At 33.0% G+C, this 19,058-nt stretch overlaps 2 protein-coding genes and 3 long non-coding RNA genes across 5 annotated transcripts; 4 read left to right on the forward strand and 1 right to left on the reverse strand.

Annotated features, from left to right (window-relative positions):
- Positions 1-1,898: 1,898 nt before the first annotated feature.
- LOC126678186 (dirigent protein 22-like) lies at positions 1,899-2,576 on the reverse strand. Its single transcript, XM_050373080.2, has one exon. The coding sequence runs from the start codon at positions 2,522-2,524 to the stop codon at positions 1,964-1,966; it is 561 nt and encodes a 186-aa protein (XP_050229037.1). The 5' UTR covers positions 2,525-2,576; the 3' UTR covers positions 1,899-1,963.
- Positions 2,577-3,551: 975 nt separating this feature from the next.
- LOC126678464 (putative lipid-binding protein At4g00165) lies at positions 3,552-3,899 on the forward strand. The gene has a single exon (XM_050373362.1). The coding sequence runs from the start codon at positions 3,552-3,554 to the stop codon at positions 3,897-3,899; it is 348 nt and encodes a 115-aa protein (XP_050229319.1).
- A 1,234-nt stretch (positions 3,900-5,133) lies between these two features.
- LOC126679448 (uncharacterized) lies at positions 5,134-6,492 on the forward strand. Its single transcript, XR_007640866.2, has 2 exons — positions 5,134-5,590; positions 6,090-6,492. It is a non-coding gene; the product is annotated as an uncharacterized LOC126679448 (long non-coding RNA).
- A 1,584-nt stretch (positions 6,493-8,076) lies between these two features.
- On the forward strand, positions 8,077-10,615 carry LOC130015373 (uncharacterized). Its single transcript, XR_008790525.1, has 3 exons — positions 8,077-8,258; positions 9,334-9,418; positions 10,269-10,615. It is a non-coding gene; the product is annotated as an uncharacterized LOC130015373 (long non-coding RNA).
- Positions 10,616-15,862: 5,247 nt separating this feature from the next.
- LOC126676567 (uncharacterized) lies at positions 15,863-18,368 on the forward strand. Its single transcript, XR_007640350.2, has 3 exons — positions 15,863-16,011; positions 17,087-17,171; positions 18,022-18,368. It is a non-coding gene; the product is annotated as an uncharacterized LOC126676567 (long non-coding RNA).
- The last annotated feature ends 690 nt before the right edge of the window (positions 18,369-19,058 follow it).

Below are 19,058 nucleotides of genomic sequence, written 5' to 3' on the forward strand. Positions count from 1 at the left end.
CAGATATGTATCAAATATATATTGGAGATATATCCGTTATATAAAATTTGACAATGATCTATTTAAATATATTTTTCAAATACCTTGTTTTATATTTGATTATTTCTTAATAAATATATCATGCATGTATCTAATACATCAACCTTTAATTAAGCTCTTAAATATAAGAATGTAACATTATAATAAAAAAAACATTAATAAGTGTTTGCTTTAGAAAAAATCCTACTCCTAAAATGGCAGCAGCTGCATACCACGGGTCCTAGTTATATTTTCATATTTGTCCACTTAACACATTAGAGATCTAATTTTTTTTAATTGAGTTTTCTAAATATTTTCAAGTCTCGGTACCTAAATTCAGTATCTTCAAACTGAAATTGAAACCACTAATTTTTCTCTGTGAATGGATCCAATTTATAATTTAATTAGCTCGCAAAAAAGTTAAATGAAAATAAATATCAAAAAAGTGAAAATAAATGACAAATAGTTTACATCTTTTTTATGGGAATAAAAAAATATATCTTGTGAGGGGTTGATTTTTAAAATGAAAAATCATAGAAATATCCAAAAAGTAGTACAGAGTTGGAAAAAAAAAAAGAATTGTTGGCCGGCCATGTGACTTCCACCTCACAAAAGGAATAGAAGCTATATATATATATATATGTAAGAAGATGGAACAGTTAATGAGTGTGGAGGTTTGGACATATATAAGTTTGAGAAAGATGGCATTAAATGAAAACTAAATGAGTTTTGTGCTATTAATTGAAATAATAATGATAACAAAGAAATACCTTTATCTAAGATGGCAATTGGTGAAAAGCAATTGTGATTTATAAGTTTTCTTGTTATTTTCTCTTGATAAAATTGTCAGAATTACAAAAATATGTGACTTCTCAACAAGCTGAGTGAGCCAGTCTAAAATAAATGATGATACTGCAAAACAGTCATCCACAAGGGCTTATTTAACCGAGTGTTTATCCCACACAACGGATGTGGCACGTCATTTTTACAACAAACCAATAATAATTTGCGATAGGAAATCTTTATTTATTGTTTATTTTTTTATCATTAAACATTTGCACATGGCTAACGCCTCATTAGTTTGTTGCATGAATGACGTGGCGCAACCGTTGCGTTGTATAATTATTTTATTTAACCACTAATGGGTCACCCAATCATAGTAATAACGTATTAAAAAAAAACTATCCCCAAATAAATTTATCATCATTAAAAGAAGAACTTATTTACCATAGTTATAACTTTTTTTTAAATATATCATAATTTTTGAATTTTGTCAACTTAATTCGGCGACATTTATTTATTTTTTGCTAAATATATCAAGACTTATTTGATTTCGCCTAACATATCCAAATATATTCAAGGCTTGGATATATTTGGCATAAATCAAATAAATGAAGGACAAATTGACAAAGACGTTATAGTTATGAATAAATAAGTTTATTTTGTTTTTATTAGGCCATATAATAAAGATACAATTCAAGATATATATTAAATTATGTTTATGTTAAATTAGTCTATATTTAGAGAATGTTTTTATAAAATATCTATAGTAATAATAAAAAAAACAACAAATAAATTTTCATAAAATTAAATACATAATTTTATAGTTTTTCTTCAGTTATGGGCCATTTTATCATAAAAATAAAATTATTAAAACTAAAATATATTTTATGTTTAGATCTTTCATCTTTTTTATTTGTTGTTCGGATATAATTGATATAAACTACAAAATTGCTGAATCAGACTGTCAAATTTGTTTACAATATATTTAATAAATCCAATATAGTTTTAAATATGTGAATTCATTTTTTTCTTTAGAAAACTCAAAATACTACATAATATATATATAAAAATACATTACATCACAGAAAACAAAAAACTAGAAAGAAACACGCAAAAAAAAATCAATTATTAATTAAACAAATTAATAATCATTCATGAATTATCAATAATGAAAAACATAAACATTATACTCCACAATGGCATTATTAGTTTTGGGGTCAAAGGTATGTGTTTTGGCCTGAGCATACCCACGAGCAAATCTGAAAACTCTGCTTCCACCAAGAATAGGCATTTCTCGGACGCCGGAAAGCACCGCATTATGCCCTAATAGACTTAATGTGCTACCGTTGAACTTTCCTTCCGTGAACACGAAGTTAAAAACCATTAGCAACCCAATTTCGGTATGCGACGCCGATGCATACATCCCTTGAGCCTTTCCGATAAGCTTCGAGTTTATGTCGGGCTTCGCAGTCAAAGGCTCATCGGCCATGAATATAGTTCCAAATAGCGTGGAAGAGTTCGTGGCGGGTTTAGTGATAGGGATTGCGGTGATGTTTTTGCCTGAGACAATGTCATGGAAGTAGAAATGGAGGTGGGTTAGTTTCTCTTTTTTGAGGCCTATTGCATTGGGAGATAATCTTTTTGAGAAACTATGAGATTGTGATGGGGAAATGAATAAGAGAATGAGTACGGTGGATATGAGAATATTAAGAGTTTTGGCCATTTTTTAGCGTTTTGATTGAGATGGTGAAAGAAATTAATGAAACATTTTGTGAATTACAAATATATAATGTTGGAAAATTTATTGTTTATTGTCTTTAAATTTTATGTAACTTGATTTTGTTAATATATTTGGTTTGGAATTATATGACAACTCATAACACATTGACTATGTCCATCTCCTAATAAAAGAAAAAGATTCGCTTTATATTTGCACGATCTCAGCAAGAAACTTTAATATATGGAAAATACAGCTAGGGACATATAATTGATACATGTAACGAATCAATACAAAATAATTGGTTTGAAATAGAATAGGATTTGTTTGTTCATAATTTCTACGATTAGCTAGTCTGTCAATTTCGAAAGTCAAATTACAAAAATCTATCCATGAGGGGTGGAACTAAAAAATTTAGTATTGAGGAACATGACTGTATGAAAAAATATATTTTAAAAGATTAATTGTAAGAACATAAAAATATTTTTTACAAAAATCAAAAGGGTATTTAAAAAGGGGGGCTTAGGCCTCAGTCCCAAAGACGTGCATGCACATGGCATCAACTAATTGACTTTTGTTGCCTATAACCCTTAAATTAACACCGTCGCATAGCTTAGAAATAGGCCAGATATCGTAAAAAAGCCAAACTTTTTATAAAAGTTTCACAAAAGTTATGACCTTTTAATTTTGTCGATTTTGGCCAAAAACAAATTATTTGGTTTCAATTGTGGCCAACTCTCAATTTGATTTCAATTTGCCTATGTGACGCCTATGTGGCGCCTATGTGGCATGTCAAATATTGAAAGGTCAGGACTTTTGTGAAACCAAATAATACATTTTTGGCCAAAATCGACAAAATTGAAAGGTCAGAACTTTTGTGAAACCAAATAATCAGTTTTTGGCCAAAATCGACAAAATTGAAAGGTCAGAACTTTTATGAAACTTTTGTGAAAAGTTTGGCCTTTTTACAACATTTGGCCTTAGGTATACATATTTCTAAACCAATTATTGAGGGAAAAAACAACAACGTAAGATGGTGTCAAAAACTCAAGTTTCACTTGTGTTTCTTCTCGCGCTCAGCCTGCTTTGCTTCAGCATAACGACTGGTGCCACAACTTGCCCTAGTGGCGCCTACTCAAAGATCAAATTATGTGCTGATTTTCTTGGCATTATTACACCAAGTGTTCAATGCTGTGCAATTCTCGACCCTCTTGCTGATGCTAATGCTGCTGCTTGCATTTGCGCTGGTATTAAAGATAAAATCTTGCGCTTGCCGGTGCCCGTCAATCTTAATGTTGCTGTTGATTTGTTGCTTCATACCTGTGGCAAGGCTCTTCCTGCTGGATACGTTTGCGCTGCCGTAAATAAATTTACAAGTTGAATAAGAAATAAATATTAAGTATTTCTAATTGTGTACTTTTAATTAACATGGGTTTGAGACTAGAAGTACTAGATGTTTTTTTCTTGATCGCTATGTACTCTGCAATTGGTTTATAAATGATGTCGCTTTGCAATTTATAAGATATTTGGATTGAAAATTTGAATAATGGTATATCTATAATTTGGACATGATGTAATATAATTTAATTCATAATAGAACAACATATAAGCTTAAAAATAGTAACTGATAACAGAGTGATAACGTTTCTTAGAGGATAACGTCTCTTAGAGGCGAAGCAACTTCACTAAAAAAAATATTACTAAGTCAAACGAATAACCAGACCATCACTTAGATACCATGCACAACATAGCATCTCAGTCGGTGCTACCCAGGATATAGTCTAAAGATCTACCTAAACAAATACAAAAATGTCGGACTGAAAGACAGCTCAGAGGTGCTGTGCCAAGCAAAAGAGCATGATGCTCGATCTATGATTATACGAAGAAATATAACTCGGACCTCAGAACATTCATGAAGCGGGTCGGTCGAGATGTAACGCTCGATCTATGATTCAACAGAGAATCATAACTCGGATAACATTCACGTCTAACAGATTTTTGGGACCACAGAAGATTCTTTGACACACGAAGGAAATGTCCCCCGCGCAATGCGCACCTAACCGCCCGCTCTAAACATAGTAGAACAAGACACCTCAACATAACAAAAATGTGGATTTCAAATTAGATTTAAATTAGTTTTACGGAAAAAGAACGCTGAATTTTAACGAGAGCGGAGGTAAGTTTGTTTTTTTTCAACATAATATTAGTACATATTAATTTAATTATTATTAATTTAATTTTTTTAGGGAAGATAGTATTTTTATTTTAATAATAACATTAAGGGCTATTTAAAATATTTGCTAAATTTTAAATATTAGAAAAAAGGTCAATTTGATGCTTGAGAGTGTAATTGAAATCAAAAGCTGTGAATTTTTAAATTTGAGGGTGCAATTTGAAAGTGAAAGATCGTAATTTTAGTATATTTGGTGGTTTTACAACGTGAGAGTGCAATTGAATTGGGCTAAAAGGTGGGAGGTTTTTAAAGAGATTGGCCAAAAAGACTATGAGATATATTATTAAGAGAAAATGTCACATATTTCCTCAAAATTCAAAAAGTTTACTTTATTGACTCATAAAAATATTTTAATCAAAAATCCCCCTTTTCTAAGATTTCCTTTTCACCTCTACCTTTTTAAAATATATGTTACTAATTTACCCCTAGTCCACATTCTTATTGTGTTCTTCATTTATTTAAACATTTGTCCCACTTCTTCTTCTTCCATCTGCGATTTTATTTAATTTTCTACTACTCAACCAAGCTTTCTCATTCACTCCATTATCTCACTCTAACTTCATTTATTCTAGCCCTAAAAATAGTTGCTACTCGTACTGCTAAAGAAAAACGAGCTCCAACAACAACTACCTCCATGAAGAAAAAAGTAACGAAGAAGAAGAAGGCTGAAGTACGAAAGGTTACAACAAAAGCGAAGCAACAAACTGTCCAGTGAACCTTCGATTATCCAATCTTCTTTGTCTCTTAATAAGGGACATGCGGAAGATGTCGCAAGGCCACATAAGAAGCATAAAGGGATTTCAAATTCAGTCCCTGAACCAAATCAGTTCATAGCTAAGGTTATAATACACAATTTAATTTCAATTTGTAGGGTTTAAAGTTTGTAAGTTATATGATTTCTCTTAAATTGATTGAGTATTTGTTTGCATTTGTGTTTTTGTTTGTTTTTTCCTATTCATGCTGTTATATGATCATGATTTTTATTTTTGCTGTAATTAATTTCAAGTTTTTATTTTCTTAATTTATTGTTTAATCCAGTGATTTAACTTCCTTTTATTGTCATTAGGATTTTTTATGTTTCAATTTCAATTTGAGTATCTAGTGTATTTTTCTGTCATACACTGCTGATTTTGTATTATATTGAAAATGACAGTTTGCATTTTAAATTAAAATTAGAATGGTAGAGATAGGGATAAGACGTATACTGCTGGTAAAACACCTGAAGATCCCATTTTATATGATGAATCTAAGCTAGTTTTAAAAGTTAATAATATCTAACTTTTTGCTATTTCAGATTATGCATTTGGAACCTAATATGAACTGTATTTTGTTAAGCAGGTTATCAATCAAAAATAACAACTATTTGGTAGTAGGTAGACATCAAGTGTTGTGAAAGGAGAAAAAGTTGAGTTGCCTGCTGAGGATAGTTTGAAGAAGAAAAACTTTAATGCTAGCTTCATTGGAATTGGACATGTCGATGCGGCCGATAACAAGGTTGTTAATGAAGGCGCAATTGATGGTGACGGTTCTTTATTTAAGCCTACGATTTTGGAGAAGGTTGATGTCATACCATCTGCTCATACTTAATATGCTCCAGCAGATAATGTTGCTAATTATGAAGCTCATGGTTGCTCTAGTGATGTTAGAACTTCTACTAGGATTAATATCTTGCTGATGTTGCGACTCAGATGAATACAGATGTTTGATCTAACAGTTAAGGATATTAAATTTGCGACTCAAATGAATATCTCTTTTAAGTGAATGTATTTAATAGTCTATAAAACCAATAATCAACTTGATGTGAACTTGATATGAACCTATATCAACTGAACTATCTTAATTTTTTTTATATAAAATTAGTCGTGCTGATCATTATAATCTTATCTGATATTTTATATAGAGAGAATTTGGAGATATAGTCTATTATAAAAATTGAATAACTATTTTAAGTGAAATGTAATTGGCAGTCTATAAAACTGAAAAGTAACCTGATGTGAACCGTATGTGAACCTGATTTAACACCACAAACTGAACTTTGATACTACAAAGATGAATAATGGAATTCAAATCAAACCTTCACTTACTTAACGCAGGATTCCAAGCACAAGTCAATAACAGATATTATATATGTGCTTATGCCTTACTTTTTCTTATTCCATCAAATAAATCTTTTATCATACATTTGGATTCAAGCCAATTTTCTATTTTGTCATTCGTATTTCAGTTTTTTATAATTTTAAGAATTGAATAACTATTTTTAAGTGAAATGTAATTAACAGTTTATAAAACTGAAAATCAACTTGATATGAATCGGATGTGAACTTATATCAACTGAACTAGTTTAATTCAATTTTTAATAAAATTTGTCTTATTACTCTTTACAATCTTAAATGACATTTTAAATGAGAGAATTTTAAAATTTAGTGTAATGTATAAATTGAATATCACTTTTAACTGTATTGTAGTTGACAGTATATAAAATCAAAAATCAACCTGATGTTAACCTGCTGTGAACCTATATCAATTGAACTATCTTAATTCATTTTTTTATAAAAATTGTTTTACTGATCTTTCCAATCTTAACTGACATTTTATATTGATAAAATTTTGAGATTTAGTGTAATATACAAATTGAATACCTTTTTTAAGTGAAATGTATTTAATAGTCTATAAAACTAAATATCAACCTGTAATACCCCGTATGCCTGACGTTGCCAAAGTAAGCAACGTGTCTAAATTTAAACAGTTAAAGCAGCCAGAAAAGGAATTATCGGAAAATAATTAAATAAAAAAAAGAGACCCGAGTAGGTCGATATTGAGATTTTAATAAGAAAATCTCAATATTAAAATTCCATAAATGAAATGGAATTATACTCAAAAAGGAAAATATGAAAAGGTGGATAAATTGCACTTAAACTCGAAAATTGGAAAATAAGGCTTTAATTCCCGGAAAATAGAAATTTAATATATTTTTGACGGGAATTAGTATTTATAAAAATAATGTCGATAAATTGATTATCGGTAAGTATTAAAATGAGATTTGGACAAAAAAGTTGGAAAAAGTGCGTTTTAGCTCAAAATTGAATTTTGAGTGTTTTTAGCCGGAAATTGCTAAAATAAACTTACGGAAATAGAATTATGAGATATTAAGGTGATATTATTTATTTGGACATAAATAATATGAAATTTATGAAGATCAAATGATTAAGCGATTAATGGGTTAAATTGGACGAAAGAAAAGTTGGAAATTGAAAGGTATGGAGGTGGCAACTTTAAGGATTAAAAGAGATACTTTGCCATTAATATAAAAGCCTATTTTATGTGATTTAAACTCAGAATAATTCCATTTTCAGCTTCCAAAAACGAGCTCATCTCCTTCCTTAGAGAAATCAACATGAAAAAATTTTCAAAACTCCATAACTTCTTCGTTTTTGATCCGATTGGAGTGATTCTTGCGGCAACGGAAAGAGGAAAACGATACCTACTGATTGAGATCATCAAATCAAGGTAAAAATCTCAGCTATTGGTTAGGGTTTTGCTGTAAAAATTCTGCTTAGATTGAGCTTAGTATTGATGATGATTTAAAGCTTTAAAATGATGATTAATAAGTTAGAATGGATGGTTTATGGCATGAATTATTAATTATGAGCTGAGTTTGATGTTTTGTTGTGAGATATGAGGGTTGTCATATGTATGGGTATGGTGTATGTTAGGATTTCATGTAGGATGAAGATGAATTGGTGGTTGTTTTGGGGTTTTGATGGCCGGAAGTAATGAACCACCGTGATTCGCACGGTGGGGCTGCGTTTCAGCAGCCATGGTGCGTTGCACCATGGCTGGAGCAGCCCCTCCCTGGCCAAAACAGGGGAGGGCTGAGAGATAGTGAAGTGGGGGCTGATGCCACCCTTCCCCGATGGTTGTATCGCTTAAAATCGACGCAAATGCTAAGTGTTACGTAACTAGTTTCGAGCGTAACATAAAAACTGTTTTGAATTAAACTTTGAACTAAGATTTTAATGAGTTTAAGGTGGTGATAATGACATGATTAAAGGCTGTAGTAATTGGTGTAATGTTGAGTATATAGGCTGTTTTAGTCGACCGAAACGTTAAAGAGATAACTTGAGAATTTGACGATGTTGCTGGAAATTTTACGCTGCGAAACAGCCATGTTGCAAGGGCAATATCTCGAGCTATTTAGCTCCAAATTAAGTTCCGTTTGTTGGTACGGAAACTTAAGGATGTCGTCTATAAATGTCTAAGTATAAGTTTCTGCTATTTCGGCCTCTAAGTGGCTCAAATAAATCAGAATATTATGTCGCGCATAGCAGTTTTGAAATTTAGGACAGCCCTAAGTTGTTAACTTCGGGGCCAAATTCCGACACCTTCGGGTACTTATCTCAGTCCGAGACCTAAATGAAAGTTGTAGGCGACGTTCTGAACATTAAGAATGTCAATTTTATTTAGTGGTCGGACTGTTTTAAGTAAACGGTTTCAATAGCCGAAGTTGGCTAGAAACCTAGTTTTGGATTAATTAATTATAGTTAGATTGTAATTAATTCGAGTTATTATCGAAATTGTGTAGACTTGACGAGGCGACTACCAATGGAATCCGAAACTTACAGAACGCGAGATCGCTAGGTATTATCGAAGATTATGGATAGCAAGCGGTGAGTATATTTTACTCACTTTTATTATCGTATTAAAAATTATTTCATATATACTATATATTATTATTATTGTTATTATTAAATGCATCGCATAAATTATATTGTTTGATTTTATTGAGTTGTTCTTATTGGATTGAATTATATTTGAATTGTTTGTTTATGGAATGATTGTTTTGTATAGGGCTGATTGTATTGTTTTGTATATGACATCGATGATTATTTGCCAATGTGAATTTGTATATGATCCGAAGAAACGAGCTACCTATTGGGCGTCAATAGGCCGTGTGATCACCGGAGTTTATGAAAGTCTAGATATTCGTACATAGATACGTTTGATATGAGCTCATTAAATGTTGATCATATTTATAATTATGAAATGGAATATGTTTGGGTATCGGAAAGGAGGATTATAATTATGGCAGATACGAGGTAACTCGGTCGAACTATCTCGGGACCCGTATCTGGTGGGTAACTCGGTCGAACTATCTCGGGACCCACAACTTGGGATTAAGTAGTGGCATGATGTAACTCGGTTGAATTATCTCGGGACTATGCCACGTGGTAGCGGGTAACTCGGTCGAACTATCTCGGGACCCGGCCACTCGGACGATATGATTCGAATATGAAACGGATTAAGAGAGGTTAAGGAGTTTAAGATTAAGGTTTCGATCGGATCAAATACTTGTCTTAAGTGAATTGTTTGCAAATCGCTGTGATTGTATATGTTGGAATTATTTGAAAATGTGATTGTATATATATATTTTAAAAAATGTTTTAAATGCGATGCTTATTTTGATAATATGGTAAGTAAAGTATAACTCACTCAGCTTAATAGCTGACCCCCCAATAGTGTGTTTTCAGGTACCTAGATTCTGAACTTGGCTAGAAGTCCGTCTTTGACCGGAAGTCCCTTTGGCTATGTACAGTCCCGACTTCCATAATTGCTGCAGTAGTATAATGTTTGACTAGTGTCGTAGCCTAGTAAATTAATATGTTTTTCCTTGTTTACAGTTGTTGACAATGTGTTTATGTTTGTTTTGGCTACGATTGTCATATTTATTCCACGGAGGTAAATTCCCGTGAGGTGTATGTAACACTAGTATTGTACGCCGGGTTAGTACGTACAAGGTACAGAAACGATAGGCCCGAGCAAGTTGTAATGTTTTGCTAGTGTATATAAATGCTTCCGTTTGTAAAGTCTTTGTATGATTGTTATTTGCGAAAAAGTTTTAGCGATTTTCAGGCTTGCTACGGGTTTTGGAACTACAATTCCCATTCCCTAGCGCCGGTCGCGGCTCGAGATTTCGGGTCGTGACAAAGGTGGTATCAGAGCAGTTGGTCCAGTTACCACTGCCAGTCTATGAAAACTGTCTGTTTGACCTTAAGTACCTAGGAACTACTGCAGCGTATAGAGTCGAGCCTTATTGACTATATATGTTTGATTGAATTTTGTTAGATGGTATAAGCTGGATATTGCCGAGTAGAACGTGTGTGTGTGAGATTGCTTACGTGTTTAAGTGACTGTGATATGCTTAGATAGTTAGTCAAGCTTTAAGTTAGATAGTGCATATCATATATTAAATTATTGGATATTGTAAAAAGTGATTTGGACAGTATCACATGATTAAGAATTGTTCCTGTTCAGCATATCTGGGCAAAATGGAGCTCAGCTACTTGCTGTATCAGAAGAGGAGGAAGCGTCTCCTATTTATCAAATGAATTTCATGTAAATACTGACAGACTATCGGAGATACACCAGAACAAGTGCTTATCAGACATTGAAGGATCTTTTGTAACTCGAAGTGGGACCATTTTCCCAGAGATGGAAGTTAGTAAGGAGAGTGAGGAAAACCCATCTGAAGAGGAAGCATCAGAAGAGGTTAATTGTCGGTACATTAGGAATTTAGGACCCGACTTTGTTGAGCTATACAACGATGCACCTGAGTATTTTGGAATGTTATTCGCTAGACCTCGTCAGATAGCCAACGATCATGAGTGGAATGACGATTCCATTCCACCTTTCTTCTTTCGACGTGAGAGACCGAAATTCCCTTTTCGTAGGAGTACTGCTCCTAGTATTTGGCATTACCCTGCAATTATGCATAGAGGTAGAGGCAGTGCTAGACGCGCTAGAGGATGCGGATGTGGCATTGCGACCCGAGAAGGGTGAGTCCAGTGAGACGCCCTCAAGTACGAAATGCTTTCTATGCTTATGTGCCAAACATGTTTATGTGATTGAAATGTTTGTATTGCTTTGTTTATTTTGTGATCGATTGATATGGCATGCATTGATAGAATTGTGTATTGTTAGGATAATGCCTATAGAGATAGATTGAGAAACCTGCGCATATAGACTTTATTCTAAACATATACGATACTTGAAAATTAAGAATGCATAAAATACATAACATACATAATATATATAGCGTGAAATGTAATCCCCTATATTACGTTTCCATTACCACAAGGATGGTAAACGATTTTAAAGAAAGTACGCTATGAAAGATTGACACGTGAGCCTAAGGACTACGTGAGATAAGAATATGATTGAGATGGCGAAGATGGGTGAGTATCGAAGACGGGGAAACAAAATATTTGTTGAGCAATGCTAAAAGAGGATGGCATTGACATAAAACACTTAGATAAGTGTTAAAGGATGACGAAAATTCCAATAATCGAAAATCATAATAAACCCCAATAAATAATAATGAAAAGCCATTTATGTCGCAGAGTGTGTAATCTGAAGGGACTTACGATTTTTCAAAAAGATACAAAAATCTTATGATTTTAATAGTGCAATTGTGCTCAGACATCGCATATGGCATATCATGATCACGTTAGGAATGCATAAAAAAAAATGATTTTCAAAAATATAGATCATGCATCATATTTGTATAAACATCAAAGAAAACGTGATTTTATCGAGCAACTCTTTAGTGATGAGAGGTGTCATCACTCTGAGCTACAATTGTACCAATGTTTTCAAACAATTTAAAGTAAAAGTATTTGAATCGAAAGAAAAGTTTGAAAGACTGGTCGACCAGCAATGTTTGAAATGTATCTGTTTTGTAAGAAACTCAGATGTAAAGCCCTGCGACAATAATAATAAAAGATTCTTGACTAACAAGAATGAATATATGTGATAAAATACACCCCAATATAAGAAATGAGCCCTAATAATAATAAGAAAATATTGATATTTATCGATGCGAGACGTGTAAGATATCAGTGAGACACCTATGATTGGTACTTACCCAGGAATGAGATGGGGTAAACATAGAAAGTGTGCATCAAAAAGAAAAGAAAACATAAAAGACCCGAAAAACATACGGGCCACGGGAAAGACCATGGAAGGATGAGAAGAATCGAACAGTAAGTGTATAACGCATAGTACTCGATAAGAACAAACGGGGAAATAGCAGATCATAGTGAGGTAGTCTGACAGAAAGACACCTAAGATGAAGAGTAAAGAAATAAGTTAAGAGGATATGAATTTGGAATAGCCGCAAACAAAAAGAGTCAAATGTAAGAGTTCGACATAAGCCTAAGATCGACCTTACTGATAGATTAGATGTCAGTAAGAGTCCGATATAAAGATGTACGGACGATCCAGAGTGTAATACGTCGACAGGCTCGAAAGAGGAATAGTTTTACCTCCTATTGATAGTTGATATTGGAAATATCAAAACAAAAGTGCAAGAGGATCGGGAAAATGATAAGACAAAGATAAAGAACTTAAATGGACGATAATAAAGGAATTATCGGTCTTGCGTACATTAGGACCAAGAGAGGTCATGTACAATAGGCACATTGGAATAAGAGATAGGGAGATCGGAAAGCATTGGGTTAAGATAGACAAAGGATCAAGAAGTATTGGAATGGGATCGATGATATAATCGAGAAACATAATAAAAAAAAAAGAAAGGATTACGTCGGACGATGGTAAAGACGCTACCAATCCGATATAGACGAGTAAAGTTAAATGATTGAGAGATAAGAAGTACAAAAAAAAATGGATGTGAAACACAAGGAGTAATGCTTAGTGAGTATTCAACTTCATGAGATTCAATATTAGGACACCACAGAGTATGATATTGGTATAAAAGGAAAGATTTCCTATATACCATTAGGCTTTAATAAGGATATCAGACGAATAATCGTCTAATTCTAACTGTTGACTAAGTTAGTAAATAATTAAGTTAGAGTGTCGCATCAAAAACGTGAAAGGAAAAGATAAGCATAGACATGACCGGATACGTGAAAGACACGAGGAACGTCAAGGAAAGATGACATTAGATTTCGATAAACTCGGAAGTTTATGTGATGCGAAACAAAGGTAGAGACTATCAAGAATAGTAACACCTAACAAGAAAATGTTAGGATTAAGATTAAGATTTGAGAAACGATTAAAAGGAAATCGATAGAATTATTATGGAATAATAATTCATCATGAATATCGAAGAATACAAACAACTAAAGGACAAGGAAAAACATTAATTTGGAATAAGAAGTGCCTAATGGTCATAACATATCGAGAGATAAATCGAGATTAAGAAAGGAAAATAAAGGAACGACGTTAGTCGAGTGTAAGATAATAAGTTACGCATTGTTTGGTCCAGAAAAACATGGTAACCCGAAAATCAAGGACTAAGATGCGAGATAAAATAAAGGATAAACCTTATACTTAGTATGAACAATATAAATGCATGTTAAGTGGAGATGTTAAGAAGGAATTTCCAAAGCAAGGTATATTGGGATTGGCAACGATATAACGCAATTCCAAATTAGCTCATGAAGCTATCTTTCGGACCCCGAAACGTCAGTGGTTTTTTTTTAAAATCAAAATCAATGGATATAAGTAAATGATATTGCATAGATAAAATTTGGATAATCTAATCATGGCATTATTCAATTGGATTAGTTGTTTTTCAAGCTCAAAGATGAGCCAAAAACATGAGTTAACCTAAGGGTAAAAGTATGGCTAGTAGCCAATTTTGAGGACGATTTCAGACATTAAGGGATTGTCGAAAGGGAATTTGGTCTTAATGAAAGTTGTAGACGGGATAGCAAAATATAAGGATACTGAATTTAATTTAGAGTTAAACGTTTTTAAACGCTTGGTTCATCGACTTGAATAACGGCCTATAAGACCTACAAGTGCAGTCTCAAAACTACCTCAAGAAGGCGGTTTCAGCGCAAGTTTTTGACTTCATCGAGCATTATTTTGACTCGATGTTCAAATAAAAGTTGGAGATAGCATTGCGGTCTATAAGTTTATCAATTTTATTTGACAAACGAGCTACTCGATATAAGTGATTTTAAGGGTCAAAATTGACCAGAAGAGCAATTTTGGATAAATAACTTAAAATATTAAGTTATTTAATTAAACTATTTTAAATTAATCAAATACGATTTTGATTAATAAATAAAGGTATTAAAAGGACGTCTTAAGGTTGTATCAAGTATGATACAATACAAATACGACATGCAGAGTAATGAGGAAAGAACGATGAACATGAGCATATTCAAACGAGACATTAGCAGATGGCGGGAATAAATTTCCAACCTATAATAAGTGAGATCCGTTTATAACGGAAAGTGTGTGTGAAGCAGTTACGTGAGAACGCAGGAGTTATGCAATAGTTGTAGTGACAAGCATACACGCCACTAATGTGATAAAGCGGACAATATAAGGAGATGGTAAAATCTTTACCAGAATAAAATAATTTAGCTATAAGAAAATTCGAGGACGAATTTTTATAAGGGGGGAAGAATGTAATACCCCGTATGCCTGACGTTGCCAAAGTAAGCAACGTGTCTAAATTTAAACAGTTAAAGCAGCCAGAAAAGGAATTATCGGAAAATAATTAAATAAAAAAAAGAGACCCGAGTAGGTCGATATTGAGATTTTAATAAGAAAATCTCAATATTAAAATTCCATAAATGAAATGGAATTATACTCAAAAAGGAAAATATGAAAAGGTGGATAAATTGCACTTAAACTCGAAAATTGGAAAATAAGGCTTTAATTCCCGGAAAATAGAAATTTAATATATTTTTGACGGGAATTAGTATTTATAAAAATAATGTCGATAAATTGATTATCGGTAAGTATTAAAATGAGATTTGGACAAAAAAGTTGGAAAAAGTGCGTTTTAGCTCAAAATTGAATTTTGAGCGTTTTTAGCCGGAAATTGCTAAAATAAACTTACGGAAATAGAATTATGAGATATTAAGGTGATATTATTTATTTGGACATAAATAATATGAAATTTATGAAGATCAAATGATTAAGCGATTAATGGGTTAAATTGGACGAAAGAAAAGTTGGAAATTGAAAGGTATGGAGGTGGCAACTTTAAGGATTAAAAGAGATACTTTGCCATTAATGTAAAAGCCTATTTTATGTGATTTAAACTCAGAATAATTCCATTTTCAGCTTCCAAAAACGAGCTCATCTCCTTCCTTAGAGAAATCAACATGAAAAAAATTTCAAAACTCCATAACTTCTTCGTTTTTGATCCGATTGGAGTGATTCTTGCGGCAACGGAAAGAGGAAAACGATACCTACTGATTGAGATCATCAAATCAAGGTAAAAATCTCAGCTATTGGTTAGGGTTTTGCTGTAAAAATTCTGCTTAGATTGAGCTTAGTATTGATGATGATTTAAAGCTTTAAAATGATGATTAATAAGTTAGAATGGATGGTTTATGGCATGAATTATTAATTATGAGCTGAGTTTGATATTTTGTTGTGAGATATGAGGGTTGTCATATGTATGGGTATGGTGTATGTTAGGATTTCATGTAGGATGAAGATGAATTGGTGGTTGTTTTGGGGTTTTGATGGCCGGAAGTAATGAACCACCGTGATTCGCACGGTGGGGCTGCGTTTCAGCAGCCATGGTGCGTTGCACCATGGCTGGAGCAGCCCCTCCCTGGCCAAAACAGGGGAGGGCTGAGAGATAGTGAAGTGGGGGCTGATGCCACCCTTCCCCGATGGTTGTATCGCTTAAAATCGACGCAAATGCTAAGTGTTACGTAACTAGTTTCGAGCGTAACATAAAAACTGTTTTGAATTAAACTTTGAACTAAGATTTTAATGAGTTTAAGGTGGTGATAATGACATGATTAAAGGCTGTAGTAATTGGTGTAATGTTGAGTATATAGGCTGTTTTAGTCGACCGAAACGTTAAAGAGATAACTTGAGAATTTGACGATGTTGCTGGAAATTTTACGCTGCGAAACAGCCATGTTGCAAGGGCAATATCTCGAGCTATTTAGCTCCAAATTAAGTTCCGTTTGTTGGTACGGAAACTTAAGGATGTCGTCTATAAATGTCTAAGTATAAGTTTCTGCTATTTCGGCCTCTAAGTGGCTCAAATAAATCAGAATATTATGTCGCGCATAGCAGTTTTGAAATTTAGGACAGCCCTAAGTTGTTAACTTCGGGGCCAAATTCCGACACCTTCGGGTACTTATCTCAGTCCGAGACCTAAATGAAAGTTGTAGGCGACGTTCTGAACATTAAGAATGTCAATTTTATTTAGTGGTCGGACTGTTTTAAGTAAACGGTTTCAATAGCCGAAGTTGGCTAGAAACCTAGTTTTGGATTAATTAATTATAGTTAGATTGTAATTAATTCGAGTTATTATCGAAATTGTGTAGACTTGACGAGGCGACTACCAATGGAATCCGAAACTTACAGAACGCGAGATCGCTAGGTATTATCGAAGATTATGGATAGCAAGCGGTGAGTATATTTTACTCACTTTTATTATCGTATTAAAAATTATTTCATATATACTATATATTATTATTATTGTTATTATTAAATGCATCGCATAAATTATATTGTTTGATTTTATTGAGTTGTTCTTATTGGATTGAATTATATTTGAATTGTTTGTTTATGGAATGATTGTTTTGTATAGGGCTGATTGTATTGTTTTGTATATGACATCGATGATTATTTGCCAATGTGAATTTGTATATGATCCGAAGAAACGAGCTACCTATTGGGCGTCAATAGGCCGTGTGATCACCGGAGTTTATGAAAGTCTAGATATTCGTACATAGATACGTTTGATATGAGCTCATTAAATGTTGATCATATTTATAATTATGAAATGGAATATGTTTGGGTATCGGAAAGGAGGATTATAATTATGGCAGATACGAGGTAACTCGGTCGAACTATCTCGGGACCCGTATCTGGTGGGTAACTCGGTCGAACTATCTCGGGACCCACAACTTGGGATTAAGTAGTGGCATGATGTAACTCGGTTGAATTATCTCGGGACTATGCCACGTGGTAGCGGGTAACTCGGTCGAACTATCTCGGGACCCGGCCACTCGGACGATATGATTCGAATATGAAACGGATTAGGAGAGGTTAAGGAGTTTAAGATTAAGGTTTCGATCGGATCAAATACTTGTCTTAAGTGAATTGTTTGCAAATCGCTGTGATTGTATATGTTGGAATTATTTAAAAATGTGATTGTATATATATATTTTAAAAAATGTTTTAAATGCGATGCTTATTTTGATAATATGGTAAGTAAAGTATAACTCACTCAGCTTAATAGCTGACCCCCCAATAGTGTGTTTTCAGGTACCTAGATTCTGAACTTGGCTAGAAGTCCGTCTTTGACCGGAAGTCCCTTTGGCTATGTACAGTCCCGACTTCCATAATTGCTGCAGTAGTATAATGTTTGACTAGTGTCGTAGCCTAGTAAATTAATATGTTTTTCCTTGTTTACAGTTGTTGACAATGTGTTTATGTTTGTTTTGGCTACGATTGTCATATTTATTCCACGGAGGTAAATTCCCGTGAGGTGTATGTAACACTAGTATTGTACGCCGGGTTAGTACGTACAAGGTACAGAAACGATAGGCCCGAGCAAGTTGTAATGTTTTGCTAGTGTATATAAATGCTTCCGTTTGTAAAGTCTTTGTATGATTGTTATTTGCGAAAAAGTTTTAGCGATTTTCAGGCTTGCTACGGGTTTTGGAACTACAATTTCCATTCCCTAGCGCCGGTCGCGGCTCGAGATTTCGGGTCGTGACACAACCTAATGTGAACTTGATGTGAACCTATATCAACTGAATAGCTTTAATTCATTTTTTTTTATGAAAATTGTCTTGTTATTCTTTATAATCTTATCTGATACTTTATATTGAGATAATTTTAACATATAATCTATAATAAGAATTGAATAACTATTTTTAAGTAAAATGTAATTGACAGTTTATAAAACTGAAAAGCAACCTGACGTGAACCATATGTGAACCTGAAATAATACCACATAGGGTTTAGAGGATTCAGAATTTAATATTTTTTTAAAAAATTATTTTTAGAAAAATTTATACCATCAAAAATAAACTAATAGTAGTTTGAAAATAATTTTTCAAGTTTTTTCATGGAGTTTTGCACAAATTTAATGTAAATTCAAATGTCGACTCAATGTCAACTCAATATAACCTAAAGTAAATTAATAATTTTTAGTAAATTGATTATAAAATTAAAATTAATTTATTATAATTAATAATGTATTTAAAACTATATTATAACTTATAACAACACGATTACTTTTTTTTGAAATGCAAAATGATGCCAATCATTCATCAAATAAGTAGA

The sequence above is a fragment of the Mercurialis annua genome, linkage group LG4 (genome assembly GCF_937616625.2).
Source record: "Mercurialis annua linkage group LG4, ddMerAnnu1.2, whole genome shotgun sequence".
In the NCBI taxonomy this organism is placed as follows: Eukaryota; Viridiplantae; Streptophyta; class Magnoliopsida; order Malpighiales; family Euphorbiaceae; genus Mercurialis; species Mercurialis annua.